The sequence below is a fragment of the Oratosquilla oratoria genome, chromosome 33, assembly GCF_046742065.1.
Source record: "Oratosquilla oratoria isolate Oo_2021 chromosome 33, ASM4674206v1, whole genome shotgun sequence".
In the NCBI taxonomy this organism is placed as follows: Eukaryota; Metazoa; Arthropoda; class Malacostraca; order Stomatopoda; family Squillidae; genus Oratosquilla; species Oratosquilla oratoria.
The window spans coordinates 14,967,054-14,992,170 of NC_134809.1; the positions used below are offsets into that span (position 1 = coordinate 14,967,054).

Below are 25,117 nucleotides of genomic sequence, written 5' to 3' on the forward strand. Positions count from 1 at the left end.
GTACCTAGCCTACCTCTATATTAACCACCAGAGATACTGAATATAGCCTATTAAACATGTACAGTAGTTTATTTAATTATTTTTATCCTTTTTACCATATTCAAACACTATAATATGTATTTTCAGTACGGAACTTAAATCTCGCGGGCAGCAGCCAATGCCAGCCATACGACGTGACGTAATAATACTCGCATCATAAAATATAGTCACCGCTTATATCGATCGTTCTCTCTTTCACCCGCGAATTTTGAAAACCACAGAGAATGGGATTCAAGGCACATTTGAAAGAATGTAAAAACACAGGGGCGACTACAATAAATATAATCAAGACGCCGATATGGCAGCGTCGCGAATCCACTTGCTCCTCATGACGCCTACGTGTGCGGCACCGTATGGAAGGGGTTAAATTATCATATCGTCGTCGTCGTCGCCGTCATCGTAAAGTCGAACAATCGTAAGTCGCGGCCATCGTAAGTCGACGTTTACCTGTATAGACACTCCTCCAGCACACTACCTTCCTTTAGAGAAACATAAACAACCTTACCAGCCAGTTCACCATCATCGTATCTCCCTTTTCTCAGACACTCCGCATGACATCCATCTAACCCAGATATTTCACCTGCTTTCATAATTTTAATAACTGCTTTCACCTCATCTTTTTTATTTCTCCCCTTTTTCTTCATCCATCACTGTATCTTAGCATCTCCCACTTCAACTGCTGTTCTCTATCTTCCACAATTAGCATCTCCCTAAATACTCTGCCCAATTTCAATTATACAACTGCTCATGACATTCATTTATTGTATAAAAAAAAATGGCAAATACAGTATAACCTTTATATCACATTATTTCTAGTTTTTAAGCCATTTGATGACTTGAAACACTGGGAGCTGGTGTATAGCACAAAAACTTCATTCACACTTCCATGTTTTAGTTTCTTCACTCTTTTCAACTAATTTCAAAGCACTCAAAAATAAACAAATCTACTTCAATGACCTGGAACCATGGCTGTCAAAAAAGAGGGCCTCAGTTTTTTCCACAAACTTAAGTTATAATAAAGTTTTCATTCCAGACAACCATGAATCCTCAAAATATCGGATAGTATTTGAATAGACACCAGCAATCTCTAAAAACATTCTTACCATCCAGGTACATACATACAATACATGACATTCAAGTAAATTATGAACCATTTATGATTAATTTATGAGTGCCTCTAGTTGCACTAGACGGGCATTGATGTCTGCATGAAGACGTAGAGGAATCATTCCGGCAAATGTCACTAAAGCCCGTGCTTGCTCCTGCAGATGCTGCAACAAAGAATTCCTTTTGGTTAGAGAAACATTTGAACGTCAAATTGCAGGCACATTTAAACCTTGGTACTGAAAGTTTATTGCAATAATCCAAGTCTTGGTGATGAGGAATATGCATCAGAAGGAAAAGCTCCATCTATACCCATTACCTTTGCCTGCTTAGAATGTTGGAGCAAGTAACAATTACTTGTGAACTGGAGAGCAATGTGGGACTCAAGCCCACAACTACAAGGATGCAAAATCTGTATGCTTTCAATTACTGTGCTAAAACACAATACAAATGAATACAAGTAAAATATCAAAGTATAAATATTTCCTGCAAATGAATCCCAGCTATGTAACACTACATCCCTTGCAGGTTCCAACAAAAAGAGTTTGAGAGGACTATTTTATACAACTGATAATCTTTTACTAATTACATTTTTTTGAACCATAGTAACCAATAATAGTGGGAGGTGTTACAGATATATGGGTTAGTCTGGAAAGTTACGGACAGCCAAAAGTATTTATGAGTAGTAGAGCTTGTGCTAGGGTTGGAAATGGTGAGCAAGTGGTTTGAGCTAAAGGTGTGCCTGTGTCAGGGTTGTGTAATGTTACCATAGTTGTTCAAAATGAACATGGATGGGGTGGTACAAGAGGATATACAAGGGTTTAACCACTTCCATACGGTGCCGCCTACATAGGCGGCATGAGGAGCAAGTGGGTACTCGCTGATGCCAAAATTGCCATCTTGATTATATTTATTGTAGTCATACCTACGTGATTTTCATTCTCTCTAAACTGGCTTCATCAGTTTTCTATGGTTATCAAAATACACGGGTGAAAGAGAATGGACAATTGAGCACTGACTTTACTTTTTATAATGCGATTATTATGACGTAGTGAAGAGGTTAAAGACGGATAATGAGAGTGGAAGAAGTGGGACGTGAGCCAGCTGTTGTTTGCTGATGACTGCACTGGTTTCTGGGTCAGAGGAGGGTCTAAGGAGGATAGTGACAGTTCAGGAAGATATGTGATAGGAGGAAAAAGAAAATCTGGGTAAAAGGTGACAAGATGTACAAGGGGTGAGGGAGGCAGTGAGTTCAACTTCTTAGGTGGCAGGAAATGAACCACCATATCCTCAACCTTCACCGCAAGTGATGACCCTAACCTGTTCACCTTAAAGGTAAGTAAAAACAATTATTCAAAAGAAACTATGACTGAAACTGGCCTTAATATTTACCTTTGTTGTGGGTGCAGGAAATGCTGTTGAAGTGTTTAGTGAAGTGCTTGATAAAGTAGAAACGTGGAAAGGAGTTTGTACTGCAGGATCACTGGACGGTGGAGCGCGATGCAAACGATAAGTTGCATTCATGGCTCCAAGGAGAATATGAGGCAATGTGTTTCGAACTTCCATTCCTAGATTTGTGACGCCCGCAACACGTGGTTCAACTTCACTACGGTTTAGTGCGACAATTCCAAGCTGTCGCAATACCTAGAAAGACAAAAATGGAGACACATATTAACATGACTGTTTTAATGGGAGTTGTCAATTGTACATCAGTGCAGTAAATAAACATTTTTCCATTAATTCAGGCATTACTTGGGAAACTTTGCTTTTTCTTTTAGGAATGTCCCCTGTGGGGCTACAAGGAGAAGGATGCCTAGTCCCAATCCCCGTCCCTTTCTTCTCGTCTCTTACGATCCAAGTGGAATTACTTGGTGGCAGTATTCTTTTCCCCCACCACAGGGAATGTTGTGATGCAGAGGTGGAATGGGTGGGGGGATGGGGGGTGAGGTAGTATGTGTGAGCAAATTTTGACGCAGCCCGAAGGGATTTCTCCCCGTCTTCTCCTTTATGCATGGGGGGACGGAGAGGGGGGCTCGCCGATTTAATGAAGCGGCTTTGCTGTGGATGTGCTGTGTCTTGCGACACTGCTTCTGACCCAGGGCAGTGGACAAGATGCAGGGATGACCCGTCATCCAGGAGGTGCTAAGATGAGAGGGAGGGTGGATGGGTGTGGAGTGTATTCAGGGATGGAATGGGTGGGAATGATTTTATGCCTTTTCCTTTTTGGCTACCTCCCTTGTAAGGGGGAAAAAAGCCTTGGTATATGTATGTATGTATGTATGTATGTACTTGGGAAACTGAAATCTATCTATATACCAAAGGCTTTTTCCCCCTTATAAGGGAGGTAGCCAAGTCAAAAGGCCTATACCCACTCCCATCCACCATCCTTTCCTCCCTCTCATCTTGGCTCCTCGTGGAAGAATGGTCATCTCTGTATCCTGCCCACTGCCTTGGGTCAGAAGAATGCAGTAAGACACAGTACATCCACAGCAAGGCCACTTCACTTAATCAGCAAACCCCACTCTCTGCCCCCTGAGATGGGAAGAAATCCCTTCAGGCTGCATCAAAATATCATTCACACATAACTACTCCCAACCTCCCCCCATCCCTCACCCCTCTTCCATCCTTGCATCAGAGTATATATCATCTATACACAGCCATTCTCCACTCACCCCCATCTCCTGCCTTCTCCCTTCCTTGCCCTGTAATATCCCTACAAGAGAGAAATTAATGGACGAGGTCAATGAGCTCTTCCACAATTAATGACATAAAGAACAGAAATTTGAACAATAAAAATCTGTGTCCAAAGGAATGAGTGGCTTATCAATCGAGTGAAAAGTAATGAAAAAGCCTAAGTTGACTGAACTTAATGAAGAGCTACAGAAGTGGTTTGAGGTGGAGGATTCAAAAGGGAAACCTGTGAAAGACACACTGATGATAGAGAAGGCAAAATTGTTCCTTAAAAATACCAGAATTATGCACCTTCTCTGATGATTAACTTTATACAATGGCATGGCATCAGGCACCTGGATGCAAGCAGTATTTACATTACTGCATATAGACAAAAAAATATACACTAATTTTTTATTCCCTACCTCCACACAAACTCTACTACTCACATAAATAAGACAGCTCTCAACAGACTTCCCACTACTCCATTCATCAGCAACACATCCCATGTAATAGGCCTTCTCCAAGTTCATAAAAACCCAAGTTATCCTTAGATTTTGCCTATAGGGTATTCATGGATTTGAAGAGAGCATGTAACGGTTTACAGAAAATACTAACAAATAACTGCATTGCTTCTGACCCAGGGCAGTGGGTGAGATACAGTGATGACCCATCATCCAGTTAGGAGCCAAGAAAAGAGGGAGGGAGGGGTGGTGGATGGGAGTGGAGTATATGGGGATGAATTGGTGGGGGTGGATTTATGCCTTTGACTTTAGCTACCTCCCTTGTAAGGGGGAAAAACCCCTTGATATATGTATGTACATACATACATATACCAACAGATAATAATCAATCTAATCAGAATATAACCCACTGTTTGAACTTACTTCAAGGGCATCCATGTGTTTCTCCTCTTGAAGAAGATTGAAGAAAGTGGCCACATCAATGAGAAGGTAGAGAGTAGAGGCAGCCGGGGGAGGAGCCAGGTGTGAATGTGTCTTGAAACGTTGTGCAATGCAGATGGCCAGTCCAAGGACTCGATCTCTTTGACTACCGATCCCTGCTCCCATCTGGTGTACCACCTGTCCCAGCAACTGGTTCAATAAACTTAGCACCTTATCATGGTTCTGAAAGAGATGAAAAGACAAATATATAGAATGTTAGCACATGATCATACATTTTCTTAAGTGAAACTGAATCTGTCTAGTCACCTTGCTTTGTAGGGGGAACCAGCTTGTGGTGGATTCCCCCCCCTGAAGGGACTGACACTCAACCTTCAGACTGCATTTAAGATCTCTATCAACTTCAACTGTATTTCCTACACCTTTTCACACACAGACCATTGACAATCGGTGACTGATCCCCTCCAACCACTTTCAGCTAGTGATTCAGAATCAGTCCCACAACAATACAACATAGACAACAGTCCAAAGTCTCTTCCTAGAGTGATCTATGGGAGGAACAAGACTGTTGCCAGCCACTGTGGGGCTGTGAGTTTTCCCCTCAGTGAAACTTGACATTTATTATTATTGATATTAATGAAGAAAACATAAGAAAAATTTGAAAGTAGTAAAAAGATGTTTTGGAAGGAAATCATGAGAGGACAGGGAGGCAAATCAAGTACAGAAGAAGAGGTAAAATGTGTACATACATATATCAAGGCTTTTTCCCCCTTACAAGGGAGGTAGCCAGGTGAAATGTGTAGACAGACAATAATGGAAGAAGCAGTGGTAAGAGAAACATGGGCAGAGTATTTTAGGGAGTTGCTAAATGTGAAGGAGGATAGGGAGGGAAAGGTGGTTCCAGTGGGAAGCAATAAGAAAATTACAGTGATTAATGAGGAAAATGGAGAAGAAATAAGAAAAGATGAGGTGAAAGCAGTTATTAAAATGATGAGAGCAGGCAAGACACCTGGGTTAGACAAGTGTCACGTGAAGTGTCTAAAAGAGGGAGGTACAGTGATGATGGACTAATTGGTGAGGTTGTTTAATGTTTGTTTAAAGGATGGTAGAGTGCCAGAGGACTGCCTGTATAGTTCTGCTTTACAAGGGAAAAGGAGACAAGTGTTAGTGTAGTGGTTTCAGAGGGAATTTTTTTTATAGTATAGTTGGGAAGGTTTTGATTGAGAGGATTAGTAGAGGAACAGTGTGGGTTTAGGAAAGGTAGGAGTTGTGTGGATAGTGGGTGGGATACAGGGATGACCAGTCATCCATGAGGAGTTAAGATGAGAGGGAAGAAAGGGTGGTGGATAGGTGTGAAATGAGTGGGAGTGGGTACTTGCCTTTTGACTTGGCTATCTCTCTTGTAAGGGGGAAAACACCCTTAGCATATAGATATACAGTGTGTATGCATACAATTACACCAATTGGTAATCCTTACCTTTGCTAAATCATAGAGTTTGATGGCATCTTCATGCAATCCCTTTTTCTCAGAGTCCCTGGCTACAACTTCGATAACTTCACCAACAGGTACCTAACAATAAGTAAACAAATATATTAATGACTTTCAGTTGATCAGAAACTTTGACAACTTACTGAAAATAATCCATAATACACAGAGACCTGGGATAAATGACAGGTTACTGCAAGATAAATGTCCCAACCATTCATCTTTAATACCTGAGCATCTTTACCTCTGTCTGGAGGGGAAGTGCTAATAAGGTGACACTCACTGTCTGGACTGGAACCTAGATCCCTCTATTAGCCTTGATTATTTACTCCCCATGACACAGGAGAGAGAGAGAAAAAAAAAAAAAAAAAAAAAAAAATCCTACATCTGGTAAGAACAGTAATGGCATGTTTGCATTCTGAAAACAATCAAACATTGAAACAGTATCAACATAAAATAAACCTGGCAACAGATTGTAATGATGCAACCACCACACCGAGGACCCAGATCTCATAACTGATAGTGTCGATTGCACTATGTATAAGAATATTTGATGTATGATGTTCTACAGATAAAGTATAATATGTATCGAGGTTAATTACTAATCATGGCTGGTGCTAGATCTGTGTTAAGCACCAATTGTATGATATTCAAGTGTACTGACAATGGTATGTACTAAAATTAATTACAAATCATGGTTTACGATATTTGATGTATGTATAGTACAGAGTACTATGTCTGGGTGGATATGAGAAAATATCTATGACATTGCCATTAGACTCTAACCTCCTTTACATGTCATAGATATTTTCTCATATCCACCCAGACATAGTACTCTGTACTATACATACATCAAATATCGTAAACCATGATTTGTAATTAATTTTAGTACATACCATTGTCAGTACACTTGAATATCATACAATTGGTGCTTAACACAGATCTAGCACCAGCCATGATTAGTAATTAACCTCGATACATATTATACTTTATCTGTAGAACATCATACATCAAATATTCTTATACATAGTGCAATCGGCACTCACACCCTCCCCTTTGTGATCATCCAAGATCACAACATCAATGACGGGAGGTCATTTTTACACTGAGTCACCTTCTAATAATAGTATTAATTTAGAAATAGGTCGCTTATAAAGTTTCTTACCACGTATTATTTCTACTTGTCTAATCAGTCCATCTGTGCTTTTTATCACTTTCACAACTCTTGCCAATAACCAATGACTGCGTGGTGTGTTATTTTCTACCATTAAGACAATATCTCCTTCTTTGAGATTTCTGTTAACTTTCAACCATTTCTGACGTTCTTGCAAACAAGGCAAATACTCCTTTTGCCATCTCCGCCAAAACTCTTTGGCTAAATGCTGTATCTGTTTCCACTTCCTTCTGCTCTGACAGATCATTTCTCCACCATCGAGTGTCACTACATAATTATCCAAATTAAGTAAAGAATTAGGAGTGATGGGACACAAATCGTTCACATCATTTGATACCACAGTCAGAGGTCGACTGTTGATTATACTCTCAACTTCACATAAAGGTGCTACTTTAGCTTTTCCCAACATGAAGCTACACTGGATTGTACCATCAATATGTTTGTATCTTAAATATACCACTGAACCATATGCTATTTCACTAGAGTCACAAAATATGTGACACTCAATTGTCTCTACCTTTGACGTTATACCTTTCTTAGTACAACGATCAATACTATACAACTTGAGCGTATTTACTCTTGACATCCAAACATTTATTAATCCTTGATCTATTTCACTCAAAGTACAATCCCATCCAATGCCGTTTCTGAATAATTCTTGTAATACCCTTCCTTCAAGAACAACTGGTGCTACCATGCCCAGTGGGTCGTAAATTTTACCAATTACTGCTAGCAATTCTCTTTTTGCACTAAGAATTTATTGCAGAAGCTTGGAATGACAGTTTCATTATTTTCCGGAAACAGTTTCATTATGCTGTTTCTGCAATTCATGTTGAGGTACAGGGAAGGAGGAATACCGCCATCAAGATCCAGAAGTTGACTGCATGCGGCCGGCATGGTCACCAGAGCAACAGTGATCCATAAGAAGTATCAACGTATTAAATGATGAAATGACTGTGAGTATATGAATGGAATAACTTGCTAGACTCAGGAGCCAAGCAAAGGAAGTCAGTGTTGAACATTTAAGAATGCTGTGATTGAACAATGAACCATGAGGGTAGTAGGAAAGTGTAATTTGAATTAATATATATATAATTTGTGTGGGTTAATGTTGAGGATGGATCAACTTCTCCATTCCCTACTACATGCAACTCTAAATAAGTTCTCTACCTCCTCTAGCCTCTTGTTCAGCCCCATCTTTCTGCCACTCTCACCCCTTGTACAACTCATCACCTTATTTTTGTCTACATATACTTTCAGCTTTCTCCTCTCATATAACTTCCCAAAAACTACCACCAATTACTTTAGTCTTTTCTGACTCAGGTACATGTGCAGTGTCATCTGCAAACAACGACTGCCTCGTGTCCTACTTCCACTCTGTTACCACCCCCAAACCTCTGCCCAGCAGTCAGTAGCAATTAAGATAAAAGTTCATATGCCCTCCAGTATGAAAGGGGTTAGCTCCTTGACTGAAATATGCCACTACAGTACCTTAAATCTGTCCACAACACCTGGTGTCCTTTGGCCATCTGGTTCCAGTTTGCCCAGAAGAACATCAAATTCCCGTGACTGAAGAACTAGTTCACTAATGCAATTAGTAAACACACTTTCACCACTGCCATTCTTAAGGGACCTGAAAGATGAAAGGATTTAGTGAAGAGATACATCTGAATGAATTATTAGCAATGAGCATATCTTAAGTTGCATAAACATCCATTATATGACTCCAACCTTCTGACAGTATGACTTAGTAGCACTAAGAAAGATAGACAGAAAGGAGGAAGAGAGTGAGAGGCAGAAATACAGATATAGAGAGAGAGAGACACACACACACAGAGTGGGGACATACTAGTGGAAGCTGTGAGCACTAAGACTATAGATAGCTACAGTATAAAAAGACATCCACAATATACCAATTTGTGATGCATATGAAGGATAGAGCATATATCTATGCCCTAAAAGAGAGGTAAACATAGGCCTATATGTATATGTATTTAGTACTCTGAACATTTGTACAAAGATGGATTATTATAAATATTTACCTTAGAAAATGATAATAGTGTAGAGCTTCACATGGGTCAGTTGCTTCAAACTTTCTTGTATAAACAAGTACTAAACGTGTCAAATTTAGCCGACGGATACCAACTGCATCTCCTTCTTCGCTAGAAACTAAATGAATTATTAAAATAAATAACATTATAAATCCATAACCATAATTTTTATTTTACATATATGAAAACACAAAGCTTTATCTATTATAGCATTAACATAGTCTATCACAGAGATACATAAAAGAATTTTTAATTACGCATTGGAGCGTTGACTTGTGATGGCAGGGAGAGCAGGTTCATTTCATGGAGTGCTAAGGCAATATGTACTGCATGACAACGAAGTCGCTCTACACGACTCAAGAACTCAATGGCAGCTTCAAATTGACCAGACAACAGAAGTACCTATTAAATACATGAAAAGAATACAAGAAAAGCAAATTATTCACAGGATAAAAAATAAATAAATACATTAATAAAATAAATTTCAAGACTGACTGCAAATTAAATATCTTTTGAAAACCCCAGAAAAATATTAAAAGTTTGAATTTGATTCTTAGAAAGCTTTAAAACAATAACTGTTGCCTCAAGTTTCACCAACTGGAGGCCTGTAACCCTGCAGTGGTTGGCAACAGTATACGGGCATTTTCATAAAGTTGTTTCTATCTATATATACCAAGAGCTTCTTCCCTCTTATAAGGGAGGTAGCCTGAGGTCACAGGCAATGCAGCAAGACCCAGCACATCCACAGCAAGGTTATTCATTTAATCAGTAACCCCCTTCTCCATCCACTCATGGAGAAAAATAAACAAAGTAAAATATATATATATATATACACACACACATACACATACAAAATGGGAAATGAATTAGCAGCAAAAGCAAAGGAAGAAAAGGACCTTGGGTGATCATAATTTGGGGTAAATCTAAATGGCTGAGCAGGTTTGGGCATCATTACTTGCAGCAAAGATCGAGGGGATGGCAGTTTGAATCCTGCCACCAGCTTAGTTGAACCAAGGGTATGGTTCACTAAATTCCATGATACAAAACTCTCTGTGAGGGGTACCATCCTAACCTTCCGACAGGGGAGAGGTTGTGATGTTAAGCCATATCACATCACATAACCCATGCCAGCCCATGAAATACAGTTGATGTACTAATATTCATTTAACTTATGGCACACATCCTTCTGTTGCAATGCCATGTTTACACTGTGAAATTCATGCAATTTGTGATGGTAGGTGATGTGGTTAGTGTGCAAATTAGTGTTGAATTGGGCAAATATCATTAAATGTATTTTATACTCACAGAGAGTATTAATACCCCTTTCCTTTTTTAAAGGGAATTACTGAGCATCTATCATAGGGAAAATGTAAATAGAATATGGCAACCAAGGGATCAATAATGGATTTCTGTTTGTGGTGGTGCTCAGATAAGAGGGAGGGTGGAGGGGTGTGGAGTGTATTCAGGGATGGAATGGGTGGGAATGATTTTATGCCTTTCCCTTTTTGGCTACCTCCCTTGTAAGGGGGGAAAAAGCCTTGGTATATGTATGTATGTATGTATGTATGTTTGTGGTGGTCCTGTGGTAGTCCTGTCCATTTTCATAACCCACTGACCCCCTCACTTCCAGCTCAATCTTTGGACTGGATCCAAGATCTCAACATCTTTAACTAAATTTCTTCCCCCCTTTTCACATATCGGAAATAGATAATCACTAATTGCTGCCCTTTTTATGACTACTTTATTCTGATAACCCAGAGACAAGCCCACATTAACACAACAGACACGTCAATTTTCTTTCCCCAAAGAAAATTATTAAAGATGTGACAACTGTTGCCAGCCTCTGTGAGACTGAGTTTCCAGTTAGCAAAAACTGAGACAATAATTATCATTATCATGGCAACCAAACAGCTTGGTCTGCATATATTTCATTTCTGTAATTCATGCAAGGTGGGAAATGCATAACCATGAATCTTCATGGTCAGCCAGTGAGATACAAGACTATTTTTAATTCTTTTGGAGAGTGGGGAGTGGCTGTGTAGAGATGATACAGTCATGCAAGGAAAGGAAGGACAGGGGATCAGGGTAGGGGGTGTTTATGTGTGAATATTTTGATGCAGCCCAAAGGGATTTCTCCCAGTCTTCTCTTTTCCTGCATGAGGGGACAAAGTGAAAGGATCTCCGATTAAGTGAACCAGGCTTGCTGTGGATATACTGGGTCTTGCTACATTGCTTCTAACCCAAGGCAGTGGTCAGGATACAGGGATAACCCATCATCCATGAGGAGCTAAGATGAGACGGGAGGAAAGGGTGGTGGAGGGGAGTGGGATGGGTGGAGTAGTCACATGACTTTGACTTGGCTACCTCTCTTATAAGGGGGGGAAAAAGCTCTTAGTACATAGATATGTTAATTCCTTGAAAAGCAAACCATTCTATATCTATAAAAATATCCAATATACAAACACTTACAGATGTGTAAAGAAGAGGCTGGTCCCAAGCATTGAAATGTGATTCACCTGAAACAGACATAACAAAGATAAACTCTTGAAATATGATTACAAAGTGAGGTCTGAAAAAGAATAATTTCCCACACAGAGTGGTAGATGTCTGGAACAAACTGGATGAGGCAACAGTGTATGCAAAACCTATACAAGAATTTAAGAAAAAACTAGATGCTGAAAGATACAAAGACGGGTCACTACAAGCATAGCTCCCTTCCCGTATAATACAACTAGGTAAAATACACATATTGACCACTTCTCCAACCTCAACACTTCAATGATGAAGGGTCTGTCCTTCACCAAACAGCTTACGTCTAAACCAATACAATGTGGCACAGCTCTTCCACAGCATGGACCAACAACTGGAGCTGGTTAACCTTCACCACTTCATCTGTCTATTCAACATAATTTATGAAGCAGATAAGAACATCCTTTTGGCCAGTGTTACTCCTTCGTCCATTCATTCCTACTTTTTTGCAATCTCCATCCCACTCCTTAAAAGACATTCCACGCGTCCAAAGCCCAGTTCACCCCATCCATTTATCATTCTCAGTCTTCCTCACAAGCTCACTCTATTTGTTTTCCATTCTTTGCTCTTGTTCCCTTTTTGTTTGCATATTCCCAAACCACTTCAGCTTTCTTGGGTTACCTTATCTGACAACACCCTTGCTATGCCCATTCTTTGCTTTACCTCCACCTTAAATAATATTGTTAAATATAACCTCCACAATATGTGCATCAAATGGAGGTAAGCAACAACCAGCCTTGTTCTTAAACAAATGTTCTTCTCTACCTTTTTCACTGTATAGAGTTCTTAAATATCTAAACAAAACACTAAAAGGTTGTCTATCATTAATACCAACCAATAAAATTACTGGCCCCATGGGTGGATATTAGGTGAGAAAATCTTACCATATTGTTCAAACAACATTGTTTGTAGATGCTGCAATGTTAAAATTTGCTGTGCATCCCCAGCCACTAGAGACCCACATGATACCTGCAAAGAACAAAAATACATTCAACCAGTGAATATGTTGCCCCAGTTCTCTCTTGCAAGAAACCTGTAGCACCAAGGAAACTAGTCAAGTCACAATCACCAGTTCAGTCCATAAGTCAGTGTGTCACGACATTTTGTGTTGCTGTCTGGAAGGGACGAGTGTATGGCAGTATTGAATCAAGTGTTGTGTCTTCTATGTGGTGGTTGCACCTGGAGCAATTGGAATCTGCATGCAGTCCAATGCTGTGTTCGTACGGTTTTATTGAAAGGTGGTGATCTGAATGTACGTCAGTACAATTTTTTCTTTACTTGTAATTTTTCTGTTGGACTGATATCTGGAGAAATTTGGCAAAATGTTGTGGTCTACTGTGAAGCATTTGTTTTATGATCTGAGGATGTTTATGTATAGATGTATTGGTACTGAAGGAAAGTTGTTGTAGTTATGTGAGTAGAATCCTGCTGAGGGTTGTTTTCAGTCCACTGTGTTTGTGTGATAAAGGTAGGAAGGACTCAAAAGTTCTAGAGTAGGCCTGTGTACTTTAACAAACTTCAACAAATCAGACTAATAGTGACCTAAAACTGTTCCACTACAGTTTCCTCAATCCAATCGTACATTCACCACTAACATAAAAATCAAGTGAAACCAAATCTCTATAAGGCTACATTACCTGTGATAACTTTAGCCAAAGGTAATCATCGGTAGTGGTGATAATGTCTGTATGATCTTGGTGGGGATCACATCTTGCTAGAACACAATACACAACACGCTGAAATAAAGCAAAATAATTTATTACAAGAGGAGCCAAGATAAGAGGGAGGGAGGGGGGTACATGGGGATGGAATGAGTGAAGAGTGGATTTTATGGCTTTGATTTTTGGCTACCTCCTTTGTAAGGGAAGAGATCTTGAGGTAGCCCCCCCTTAAGGTGCACTTCTAGATCAAGGTGAGGGTGTTGACTGGTTTTGAAATGAGCACCAAGGGAGGAGAGTCTATTTTCTATCTATATACCAAGGCTTTTTCCCCCTTCCAAGGGAGGTAGCCAAAAAGGGAAAGGCATAAAAACACTCCCACCCATTTCATCCCTAAATACACTCCACACCCCTCCCACCCTTCCTCTCATCTGAGCACCTCCTGGATGACGGGTCATCCCTGCACCCTGCCCACCGCCCTGGGTCAGAAGCAGTGTCATCCAGGAGGTGCTCAGATGAGAGGAAGGGTGGGAGGGGTGTGGAGTGTATTTAGGGATGAAATGGGTGGGAGTGTTTTTATGCCTTTCCCTTTTTGGCTACCTCCCTTGGAAGGGGGAAAAAGCCTTGGTATATGTATGTATACAAAGGGGGAATGGGGGTGAGGTAGTGTGTGTGAGCAAAAATTTTTGACGCAGCCTGAAGGGATTTCTCCCCATCCTCTCCTTTATATGGGGGGACGGAGAGGGGGGGTCGCCGATTTAATGAAGCGGCCTTGCTGTGGATGTGCTGTGTCCTGCGACACTGCTTCTGACCCAGGGCAGTGGACAGGGTGCAGGGATGACCCGTCATCTAGGAGGTGCTAAGATGGGAGGGAGGGTGGAGGGGTGTGGAGTGTTTTCGGGGATGAAATGGGTGGGAATGTTTTTGTGCCTTGTCCTTTTTGGCTACCCCCCTGGTAAGGGGGAAAAAAAGCCTTGGTATATGTATGTATATACAAAGGGGCTTTTCCCCCTTATAAGGGAGGTAGCCAGCTAAGGCATGCACCCACTCCCACCCACCCATTGGGAAAGAACCCTAAAATTTGTGGTTTTATCTACAATGCTCATATGACTTTAAACCCACATATTCAAGATATGATAGTGAAAATCATATCCATACATACATATACCAAAGGTTTTTTCCCCCTTACATGGGAGGTAGCCATAGCCCACTGCGCTCCGTGGCACAGTGGGCTATGGTGTGAACCATACATTGCACCGATGTAGGTTCAAGTCCTGACAAAGCACTGAAGTTAAAATCAACAAGAAAATAAACCTATTAAATCCAGCACAAGCATGGGTTTTGGACAACAAATGGAAACTAATTATTGTCTTCAAACAATTCATAAGAACCACCCTTGACTATGTTTCCACAGCATCGTTCCCAACAAGTCAAACCATTACCCTTGGTCTCTCTTGCAGAAGACTAGTGTCCTTCAGGTAAGTGGCAACAACTTCTGTGCTAACACATCTAAATAAAATAATTTTATGACAGTCACATGCAGGATTCGAATTCTGCATGCGACTGTCATAAAATTATCGGATTGATGTCGCTGTTACCAGCGAATTTCTCTCACATATAATAAATATCCCACCAGAGATAACTTAATGCATTTCAGTCACCTGCTTCAATACACTATGCAATTTTTCTTTGCCTTTCACCATTTGGCACATTCTCCAATGGTAACTATGTCCCCAAACTCGCAAAAAATACGTACTTTGTACGGATCTGTTGAAGTTCGAACTTGTCTCTTGTAGTTAAGTCTAAGTTTCTTTTCCATGTCAGGATGAACTGTACCATAATCGCTCTTCTCGTACTGTTCCAAAGCAGCTAATATTTCACACACTGACGGAGAGCTGAAAGGGAACATATAAAAATCTGTCAGTTTGTATAAATTACACACAATCAATATTTCAGCAGCTTTAATTATTCTGTTGAGTGTGGTCAGTATGATATATGGGCACATATCAATTGAGAAGACTAGGAGAGGAGCAGAGAGAAAGATTTAGGGAGCAGTATGGGTTCAAGACCGCAAGAGAGTACATAGATCAAGTATTTGTAAAAAAATGATACGCAAGAATTTAGCAATGGTTAAGATTTTTTTAATGGACTTGGAGAAGGCATATGATGGAAGAATATATATATATATATATATATATATATATATATATATATATATATATATATATATAAATATATATATATATAATAGATAAATAAAAAAAAGGCCTTCATGTAACTGATAATAGCCACTGGGTGGGCCCATAGGTCACTCAGGGAAGTTATATTAGTGTATGTCATTGCAGTAAGAGGTGTCCTGTGGGTGTCCTGTGTCCACAGTGTGGTGGTCGCATCTAGGGAAGTTTGAATCTGTGGTCAGGCATATTCTATGCTGGTACTGTTACAATGCTGGATGATGTCATGAGCACAAGTGTGTTGCAATTCTTATCAGATGTGGGAGTTTTTTTTTTCTAGGGTTTATGTCTGGGGAGTGCTGGTGGATTACAGAGTTTGTTGGTTTGTCTTTAAAGGTTTGGTTAGTAATCTGAGTGTGTGCATTATTGTGTGGATTTTTACAAAGGATTACAAAGGCAGAGCATGCTGACAGGAGACCTTTTGGTCCATAACTAGGTCGGATGCAAAAAATATATATATATATAATAATGATAAAAAAAAACAAAAAAAAAAAACATATATAATACAAATTATAATAAAGTAAATAAGTGCACAGGTATAGTTAAATAGTATATAATAATAAATTGACAGATAACTAATAATAAATGAAAAACACGCAAATAATAATAAACAAACATGTGATGATGATTCAGTTTAACATTATGAACTTCCCCTAGGATAGTGCCCCTTACAGAGAACTTTGTAGCATGGAATGTAATGAACCATTCCCTTGGTCCAACTTGCTGGTGGCAGGGTTTGAACTACCATCACCTTGACCTCTGCAGCATTTGTCACCAAAACCAACACAATATGAAGAGCAGAGTAAAAATACAACACATGATAATAAGACCTACCTGTTAGCGCTGGCTGCCTGGATTGCAGCACGTATACTGCCTGCCCTCAGGCAATAAAAGATCAGCGGCCACACGGGCACACCATGACCCGTGAAATCTTCAAAGACTGTTGGTTCTGGATTTGGTAGGATCACACTCAAGTATGCCTGGACTAGTGGAAGCAGGCCTGGCACACCACCTAGCTGGGCTCGTTTAAGTTGTGAGTAGACTAGCCGATTCATATGCTCTGTATAGCTGTAAAGGAAGAAGTGCAGGAATGAATAAATGTAACTAAAATAGAGCGAATGTGAGAAAAGAAGAGAAAGATACACACACACACGTGTGTGTGTGTATTTACCTACCTAGTTGTATTTTGCGAGGGGGAGCTACGATCATGGTGTCCTGCCTTTGTATCTCGCAGTGTCTAGTTTGCTCTTAAACTCATGAACGGTTTTTGTGCACACTATTTCTTTGTCCAGTTTGTTCCAAGTGTCCACCACTTGTGTGTGTGTGTGTGTGTGTATGTATATACACACACACACACACACACACACAAGACTTGTTTCCCATCAACTATCAGAAAATCATATTAAATATAAATATATTTATTTCGGCCAATTTCTGTGTTCACTTTCAACAGGTAAGTACATAAGGTGGGGTAATATATATATTTATATATATATATATATATATATATATATATATATATATATATATATATATATATATATATATATATATATATATATATATACACACACACACACACACACACACACACACACACACACACACACACACACACAGAGGAATGGGGATAGAAGATTCAAGTAAAATGACCCGAGTGGACCGATGGCTGTTAGGTTCTGGTCTTTTGACAAATGATAATAATTTTTTGACTGCTAAAGATATAATGCAATCAGGTGACCACTGGCTTTTAGAGGTGTTGAAATTAGGGAAATGTTTTATAAAAGAGGATTCTACAATTTTCCTCCAGAAACTACAATGCGACTTAAAAATTATACATATACACATACACTGTTCCCAATGTGTCAAAATAAATGTCGAAGTACACATACATACATACATATACCAAAGGCTTTTTCCCCCTACATGGGGGGTAGCCAAAAAGAAAAAGGCATAGAAACCACTCTCACCCATTCCATTTCCTATATATTCCACTCCCCTCCACCCTCCTCCTTCCCTCTTATCTTGGCACCTCAAAGTACCAACAATAAACACTTTGTTCATTTACCTTTGCTCAAGATGTTTGCGGCCCTGCTTAACAATGTCAGTCTGGACTTGGATAGAGGACCTTGCTGTGGCTGCATCTCCTCCTATGGTCACTGGCACCTCTGCTAAACTTTGTACGAGCAACCACAAATCAATGATACTCTGTAAATAAAAAGAGTAAGACTTTATTGCAACAAAAATGTTATCAAATTATGTTAAAAAGTAAGAGTTTATTGCAACTAAAACATTATCAAATTATATTAAAAATGTACATCACACATCCTCTCCCTCCATTACTATCCAAGTAGAGAATCTGGGAGATAAATGTCCTGGTGAACTGGAGGAGTGTTAGATTATCCTGAATGATGAACAAGCAGTTTCAAACTCACCTGATCTCCCATGCCACTAGCAGCCAAACTAAAGGCTTTTGGTAAGTTGGGTCTTATCCCACCTTGAAGCACATCTTCATTGTATGCAGTCACTACCTTCACATATGCAGTTTCTATATTAGTCAAATTACTGCATCCACGTGCAATTGTCACATTACCAACCTGTAAAAGGTAATAGAAGATTCAGTTGTGGCATTTCTCATCTCAAATATTGACAATGGGACCAAAAAGTCATCAGCGTGAATTCACTTACGGCAGCAAAATAATATGAACAAGAAAATGGTTAAATGGGATATAATAATAACGGCTTCCTTAAGTGTCACTGATTGGAAACCTGCAGCCCCAATGAGGTCCCTCCCACTGAATGAAGGACTGTTGTCTATGTTGTATTAGAGAAGACCAGGTCACCAATTTATGGTGGTAAGAAAGTAATCATTATCTGTCAGCTCTCCCTCCTTACCTCATGCTTGTGGGTAATACAGAAACTGACTCATGCTAATACCACACAGGCAATAGCCCAACATTTCTTTCTAAAGACCTATGGGAATGATTGTGGATCACTGCTAAATACTATGGGTCCAAAGGATTTCCAGTCTGTGTAATTTGCAGCATGAGGGGACAGAGAGAGGGGTCACCAATTTTACAAAGCGGCCTTGCTGTGGATGTTCTGTGTCTTGTGACACTATTTCTGACCCAGGGCAGTGGGCAAGATGCAGGGATGAACCCATTACCCAAGAGGAACCAAGATAAAAGGAAGGTAGGGGGGTGAATGGAAGTGGAATATGTGGGGATGGAATGGGTGGGAGTGGATTTTATACATTTTTTTTTTACTAACTCCCTTGTAAGAGGGAAAAAACCTTTGATACATGTATGTAATTTGCAGCATACATATATCAAAAGGACTTTTCCCCCTTGTAAGGGAGACAATGAATTAAAGCACACACCTGCCTTATAACCATCCCAAACCCAAGCTAAAACCTATTTGTCGCCCCTCCCACCTTAGTGTGGCTACACCATGTTCCCACAAAACTCGAAGAGGATGGATGAAAACCTAATGGGCTGCCAATGACCTTCAATTAACCTCAAGATCCAGTACTGGATTTCAAGCCAGGAGGAGCCAAGAAAAGAGGAAGGGAGGGAGTGGAGTATGTGGGGATGAAATGGGTGAGAATGAATTTATGCCTTTGACTTTGGATACCTCCCTTGTAAGGGGGAAAAAGTCACTGGTATATGTTATGGTGACTTCTCCTTTTTCCAATACTGATATTTACTAAGCTGTATTAAAGTACCTGATACCATACATACATATACCATAGGCTTTTTCCCCCATACAAGGGAGATAGCCAAAAAGAAAAAGGCATGAAAATCATTCCCACCCATTCCATCCCTAAATACACTCCATTCCCCTCCACCCTCTACCCTCCCTCTTATCTTGGCACCTCCTGTGGTGGAGGGAAAAGAATACTGCCACCAAGTATTCCCAATTGGATCGTAAGAGGCAAGAAAAACTAGATGGGGATTGGGACCAGGCATCCTTTTCCCTGTAGCCCCATAGGGGACACTCCTAAAAAAAAGTAATGACCTAATACCAATTAGAATAAAATCTGTAAAGTACATCACTACAGTTATGAGGTTTACTGAATGGGAATAAAATTATGCACTTCTACCTTCGGTTCCACAGAAATGTTGAGAAGGTCATGACCCGAGTGAGCAAAGGCCGAGAGAAGATCCTGCTTCATCTGTTCCCAGTGAGATTTCTGTTGCTCCCAGTGCAGTTTGTGAACCTGGTCATGAGTCTGTAAATAAAGACATTAACTTATAATTATAACAAATACTTGCTTTCATTCCCTTTACGTCAAACTCCCAATAAAAAGGGAATACATACATACATATACCAAGGCTTTTTCCCCCTTACATGGGAGGTAGCCAAAAAGGAAAAGGCATAAAATCATTCCCACCCATTCCATCCCTGAATATACTCCACACCACTCCACCCTCCCTCTTATCTTAGCACCTCCTGGATGACATACACACATAAATACATATACAAAGGCTTTTTCCCCATTACCATGGAGGTAGCCAAAAAGAAAAAGGCATAAAACCATTCCCACCCATTCCATCCCTAAATACTCTCCACCCTCCCTCTTATCTTAGCACCTCCTGGAATAATGAACATAAAAAGAACCCAATGTCACTGAATGGTGGATGGAATGAAGAGTTGAGTAGTGACAAGCAGTGAGAGGGAGATCAACTGAGTATTTCAAATTGTTATTAAATGATTGTTGTAGTGGAAGATGCTATGATAATTATTTATATATGAGGAGAATGGTAATACTTCCTGATTAGGATGGAAACTAAGGAAACAATGGGACAGTGTAAGTAAGAAAGGATGCATAGAATTTTTTTTTGTAGTAAGGCAGATATATAAGATTTTGGCAAAAGGTGAGGATGTCTACTTATCTTTTAAGGATTCAGTGAAGGCATATGACTGGGTTGACAGAGGCATTAAAGGATGTGTTATGAGTGTACAGGATTTAGGGTCTGTTGTGGCAGTCCAATTACTTATGTAGGCAGTATAACTAATATGATGGTACAGAATGGAGGGAGTGAATGATTTGAGGTGAAAGTGAGGATGCACCGGAGTTGTGTGTTGTTACCAAAGTTGTTCAACATGGCAGATAAGGTGGTGCTTTGTATGGTTTTGGAGTTGGTTGAGGATGAAACCAGATGAAAGGTGTGTTTTGGGGAAGAGATTGAAGCAGTTGGTGGCAGTTTGGGAGGATATATGTGAAACAAAATCTGAAAGTAAATATCCCAAGACACAATTTCTAAGGACTTACTGCTTTCTTTGTTTCTTCAATCGCTGTTATAATCGCATTTTCACGCTCATTTCGTAGAAACCCTTCAATGTCAGTGTCGGCAACAGGCTCAAGTGGTTCAAGAGTTCGAACTGCACTGATTGATTCAAGCTTGTGTGAAATATGCATAAGGTCAAGCCCACGAGCACCAAGCAGGATAGATCTGTATAAAAGAAATGAGATATATACAATGTCCTTCATATACATAATATATATATATATATATATATATATGTATATATATATGTATACTATCATCTTATATACATGCACACACTAAACATGTATTCCAATACAATTAACTTCCTGAACATGATCATTTTGAGCCTAATATGGCACATTAGACACAAAGTTGCATGAGGCTACTACAGGAGGTATAGGTGAGGGTGATGGAGAGAGGATTGGAGATACTTAGAGAACTCACCACATCTTAATCCCATTGAAGAACTCTGGTCCTATAAGAAACTTGAATTTCAGGAAATAGACACTTCATTTATTTTCTAATTTGTCAAAGCACTCAAGGACTTCTGAGTATAGAGAACTGACAACAAGCAAGAAAATTATCTGACTATGCTCTGATGCATTCAAATTGTTTTGAAGACACTGGGTAGCCATACAAAATAAATCAACTAAATTAAATTCTTGCTTTTTACACTTCCCAAAAAGTTTTCTAAAACAGTATCATAATCCAACTGTTATGATATTTGCAAAAACTATGTGAAGGGATTTCTCCTTGTCTTCTCTATTTTTGCATGGAAAGTCAAGGAGGGAGGGTCACTATGTAACAGAAACAGTGGGACCATGCTGTGGATATGGTGTCTTGCCGAATTGCTTCTGACCTAAGCAGTAGGCAGGGTACAGGGATGACCCTTAATCTATTAGGAAGTAACACATAAGGGAAACAATTGGGTAATGGACAGGAGCGGGATGGGTGGGAGAGGGTGAATGCCGTGGCTGGCTTTCCCTTGTACGGGGAAAAGAAGTGATTTGGTATAAGGATATTGTCATAAGACTAAATGTATACAAATATCTATTTCACGACCAAAAATTATATTCTGGAAGCCAGATATAAAAAAATAGTTCGTGTCATCAAAATTTAGAAGAGATTCAATATAAACTTTTTGTTATTTCATCCCCTTTGGACGTGCTATGCCTTATATTTGAAGAACAAAATGCGAATCCAACGTGAATCACTCTATAGGCTTTCATCATATTTTCATCTATGACTCAACTCTTTCACATTTACTCCTCACTGCATTCAGTATCCACCCAATATACCTTGAATTCCGTGCATTAAATACTAAATTTAGCTTGCATTTACCTAATTGTATTATATAAAGAGGGAGCTACACTTGTGTCTCTTGTTCTTCTATTATTATACTCATTTCAAATTCATGCAGGAGGTGCTAAGATGAGAGGGAGGGTGGAGGGGTGTGGAGTGTATTCAGGGATGGAATGGGTGGGAATGATTTTATGCCTTTTCCTTTTTGGCTACCTCCCTTGTAAGGGGGAAAAAGCCTTGGTATATGTATGTATGTATGTATGTATGTATATATATATATATATATATATATATATATATATATATATACACACATACACACCATGGCTTCTTCTCCCTTACAAGGGAGGTAGCCAAAAAGAGAAAGTCATAAAACCATTCTCACCCATTCCATCGCTAAAAACTCCACCCCCCTCCACCCTCCCTCTTATCTTAGCACCTCCAGGATGACGAGTCATCCCTGCACCTTGTCCATTCCTCTGGGTCAGAGGCAGTGTCACAAGACACAGCACATCCATAGCTTGTGCCATGTAATTTTCTTGGCTATTCCAGGAGTTCAAACATCTATGCGGAAAACTATTTTTCCACATCCTTCAATTATGCAATGCCCACAATACGTAAGGGTAATTACTTACGCCTGTGCTTCATGTCCTCCAGTTTGGCCTGATTTAGACCAGAACTGTTGTCCTGCATCGAGGATCTGGCGAAGAGACCTTTCAACTCTCGGAAGTTCTCCTCCTGTGTCTATGTGGCTAGTAAGTTGCTCTGCCTGCTGTAGCAGCTCAGAAAGGCTTGGTTCAGTCATTTTTACGGTTCTTGTGGTCAACTGGTTCAAACTTTTTCTGCAAATAGGTTAATGTTTTTGAGACTTTACATGTGAGGACAGATCTATGGTTAAAGATGTATAAGATTTGTACTGTGGTATTTGTACTATGGTAGGCTTATGGCATGTAGCAGATGTCTTTACCAAATGGTTATGTTAGGACGGTAAAATTTTACTTTCGACCTTTGTTGGCATATAGCAATACAAAATGAAATAGTAATTTTGTAAATTAAAATGTATGAACGTAATATGCAATTTTGTGTGCGGAAATGAAAATAAAAATAGTTGCTAAAACAGATTTCATAATAACGAAGTCGTGTACTACGAATGGTACGCCATGTTTGTTATGGTAGATTCCGACGTCGGAGAAATGAAAGGACGATAAATTTGTCTAAACTAAAGTAAACTAAACTAACCTAACCTAACCGGTAAAATTTTACTTTCGACCATTGGAGGAATATATCCATACAAAATCTGAGTGGTTGAAAAGCCCGCCAACGTCTGTCACGACGACGACAGCGATGACCAAGCCAGATATCTAATTTGCAGGTGATGATTTATTTAACACAGGTTAGATTAGGTTAAGGTTAGTTTAGTTTAGTTATAGACAAATTTATCGTCCGTTCATTTCTCCAACGTCGGCATCTACCACAACAAACATGGCATACCATTCGTCGTACACGACTTCGTAACCTAAGAAATCTGTTTTAGCAACGTATTTTTATTTTCATTTCCGCACACAAAATTGCATATTACGTTCATACGTTTTAATTTACAAAATTACTATTTAATTTTGTATTGCTATATTCCAACAAAGGTCGAAAGTAAAATTTTACCGTTGGAACTTCTGTAGGAGACACCTTTCCACACTTACTGTGAGGAACTTTGCAGCACTTCAAAAGATATGGAGAATGAAATAAAATTTAGAAATGACATAAAAGTCAAATGTGTAACAAAACATAAATAGCCACAAAGGGTGAAAAGGACAAGTGTAAGGATATTCCTTTTTTATGCTGGTTGATCAATCATTATCATCTGGAGTCTGCACAGAACCTAGCGTATTCAGTTATTCCATCTTAGCTTTGTTTTCAATGCCCCTTCCATCTTAGAACCTTTACATCACAAAAAAAAAATACCTTTCCACTTGTGATAAGGTAATAACCAGATTGGCATGTATCATGTATACATCTAGGACACTATCCAGCATTGAAACAATATCAACCCAGGCCTGTCCACAGATTCAAAATACCCTTGATGCAACCATCACTGAAGAAAAAACGCTTCACACTACATACAGTACCCAATACACACTACTCAACATCATCTCTATCATCGCCAGTCTTTAGTTTAGTACAAAATAGACGTCATGGCAGGGTTACTTTATAACTAGGCTGCAACCTAAAGTACCGGATCTAACATCCTAGCATGCCGTTTATTTTCTACCACAAAGTAAATCAGTGTTGCTCAATATTTGCAGTCAAAATCCGGTACTAACTTTGACATGTAACACAACAGTATACAGCATAATTGGAAGGATGAAGTCGCACATGCTTACACATATATTCAAACATACGTATATTGCCAAATATGAATAAATATAACTCGCCCTTTCCGACATCACTTACATAAAATAAGTACGTTTCGTACTATAATAATCCCTCCCTCCGCTGTTCGTATTCTACCACATTACTATTTGTTTACATTGTTCAACAATTGAACTTGGTTCTTTTCCAGTTATTAACTGTATTCGTAAAATATTATTTCACCAACAACAAGTTATTTTGAATTGACAATAAAATTAGTATTATATCAAAATTACTATTGTCATCCACGCATCAATTTTCTTATTCCCCAATCCTTAAGTGAAATAAT

General features: G+C 39.4%; 1 protein-coding gene across 1 annotated transcript; it reads right to left on the reverse strand.

Moving 5' to 3' along the window:
* Nucleotides 1–784: 784 nt before the first annotated feature.
* On the reverse strand, nt 785–24,964 carry LOC143017779 (nuclear pore complex protein Nup93-like). Its single transcript, XM_076172652.1, has 18 exons — nt 24,871–24,964; nt 23,058–23,264; nt 21,123–21,303; nt 19,950–20,078; nt 18,283–18,444; nt 17,916–18,055; nt 16,682–16,915; nt 15,370–15,508; nt 13,593–13,691; nt 12,840–12,924; nt 11,896–11,942; nt 9,684–9,828; nt 9,418–9,544; nt 8,867–9,008; nt 6,193–6,285; nt 4,701–4,940; nt 2,536–2,787; nt 785–1,310 (listed from the first exon to the last, which is right to left on the reverse strand). Exons 2-18 carry the CDS (start codon nt 23,225–23,227, stop codon nt 1,200–1,202), a joined length of 2,496 nt encoding a protein of 831 aa, XP_076028767.1. The 5' UTR covers nt 23,228–23,264; nt 24,871–24,964; the 3' UTR covers nt 785–1,199.
* Nucleotides 24,965–25,117: the final 153 nt, after the last annotated feature.

Excerpts from the sequence above, each read along its gene's own strand:
- LOC143017779 (XM_076172652.1), bottom strand. The coding sequence starts at position 23,227 with ATGACTGAACCAAGCCTTTCTGAGCTGCTACAGCAGGCAGAGCAACTT. Across the intron at positions 20,079-21,122 it reads TTGAAGAAACAAAGAAAGCA|ACTCATGACCAGGTTCACAA; the intron begins GTAAGTCCTTAG and ends CTTTATTTACAG. Across the intron at positions 9,545-9,683 it reads ACAAGTCAACGCTCCAATGC|TTTCTAGCGAAGAAGGAGAT; the intron begins GTAATTAAAAAT and ends TAATTCATTTAG.